General features: G+C 42.6%; 1 protein-coding gene across 1 annotated transcript in view; it reads left to right on the top strand.

Moving 5' to 3' along the window:
• The window catches only part of cstf2 (cleavage stimulation factor, 3' pre-RNA, subunit 2), a 10223-nt gene that overhangs the window by 7706 nt on the left and 1140 nt on the right, over nucleotides 1-1377 (top strand). The window contains exons 12-13 of the mRNA XM_025063345.1: nucleotides 122-314; nucleotides 1328-1370. Coding sequence (XP_024919113.1) covers nucleotides 122-314; nucleotides 1328-1370 — 236 coding nt within the window. The remainder of the gene's footprint in view (nucleotides 1-121; nucleotides 315-1327; nucleotides 1371-1377) is intronic.

Genomic DNA, 1377 nt, shown 5'->3' with positions numbered 1-1377 from the left:
AAAAAAAAAAAAAAAAAAAAAAAAAAAAAAAAATTAGAACTTTGTGTCTTTCTTCAATTCCTGCCGGTGTATCAGCATTGTCTTCAACTAAACAGGAGTACATTTTTTAGTAAATTTAAAGTTTAATACTTGACGGGTGTCTTTCACACTCTTTGACAAGTCTGTTTGTCTACCTGTGTGGCTCCGCAGGTCGTGACCCCAGAGGGATGGACACTCGTGGACAGGTGACTACACAGAGGGTTCCTATGGCACCGAACATGCAAGGGCCGGTTTCACATGGAATGGGCCCAAATGCTCCGCCCCCTTCACGACCGGTACCAGCAGCACGGAAACAAAACATCCCTGAGTTTTTTTTTTTTTTAGTTTTTATAGATTTTGAAGGTTTAGCTGCTGTCACGACACAGACACATTTAATGTAATAAATAATGTAGTTTATTCTTCCTGGAATAAGAAACCAAAGTCATCTCAACACCGATCAACATTTTTGTGATGTCACAGCCCTGTTCTGAATCAGAGTTCACTCTATAATGAAAAATGTGTTTTGAGATTTTTTTGCAAACTTAATTCCTGTAGGTAAGTATTCCTGGCCTTAGCTATGACACACACAGTTAAGCTCAGGTGTGTCCACTTTTCACTAATCATCTGTCAGATGTATCTAGTACTTAACTGGTTGATTCAGTCTAATGGACAAGAGTCAGAGAGGAAGCAACAGTCTCAGTCTTTAAGGCAGTGTCCCTTGACCCCCGGAGACAGAACTGTGTCAAGGCACAGACCTAGGGAATGCTACAGCGATAGGTTTGCGTCTTAGAAGGTCTGTGCACGGTGCTCTCTATTATGCTTAAATGCAGAAAGTGTTGCAACAAACACCACTCTTCCTCAGGGTGTGTCCGGCCAATCAGAGGTGCCATTGAGAACTTCTTCAAGGCCACTTATTAATACAAAGAACTACTTGTTTGATACAGACTTCCCCAACAATGTAATTATAATCAGTTCTGGGACATACAATAGTGGACACTCCACCCATTTGAATATCATTGCAAGTGGAACTGATTTAAAAAAAAGCACAGTAACAAAGTACAATGTTTGACCCTCTTGTTGACTAGTTTGATTTTTAGGACATACGCCGTGGGCAACCGAAGGTGACCCTGGGCACCACGTTGGTGACCCTTGCACTAGAGCAATGTTTTCCAGACTATTTTTCTGCGGACCCATATTTTAAAAGTCAAAAACCTCTGTGACCCGATTCCATAGACATTATTCGTAAACTCCTGGGAACCATGGTGCGAGACGACCCCTAACAGTGTGTGTCTCTGTGTGTCTCCTGCAGGGTCCTGGTATGTCTGGAGTCCCACCGTCAGGAGGGGGGTTCAGTCCAGG

This window comes from Cynoglossus semilaevis, chromosome 15 (genome assembly GCF_000523025.1).
Source record: "Cynoglossus semilaevis isolate Cse_v1.0 chromosome 15, Cse_v1.0, whole genome shotgun sequence".
Classification (NCBI taxonomy): Eukaryota; Metazoa; Chordata; class Actinopteri; order Pleuronectiformes; family Cynoglossidae; genus Cynoglossus; species Cynoglossus semilaevis.
The sequence above is the reverse complement of the archived record's forward strand: the minus strand, read 5'-3'. Positions and strand labels throughout refer to the sequence as shown.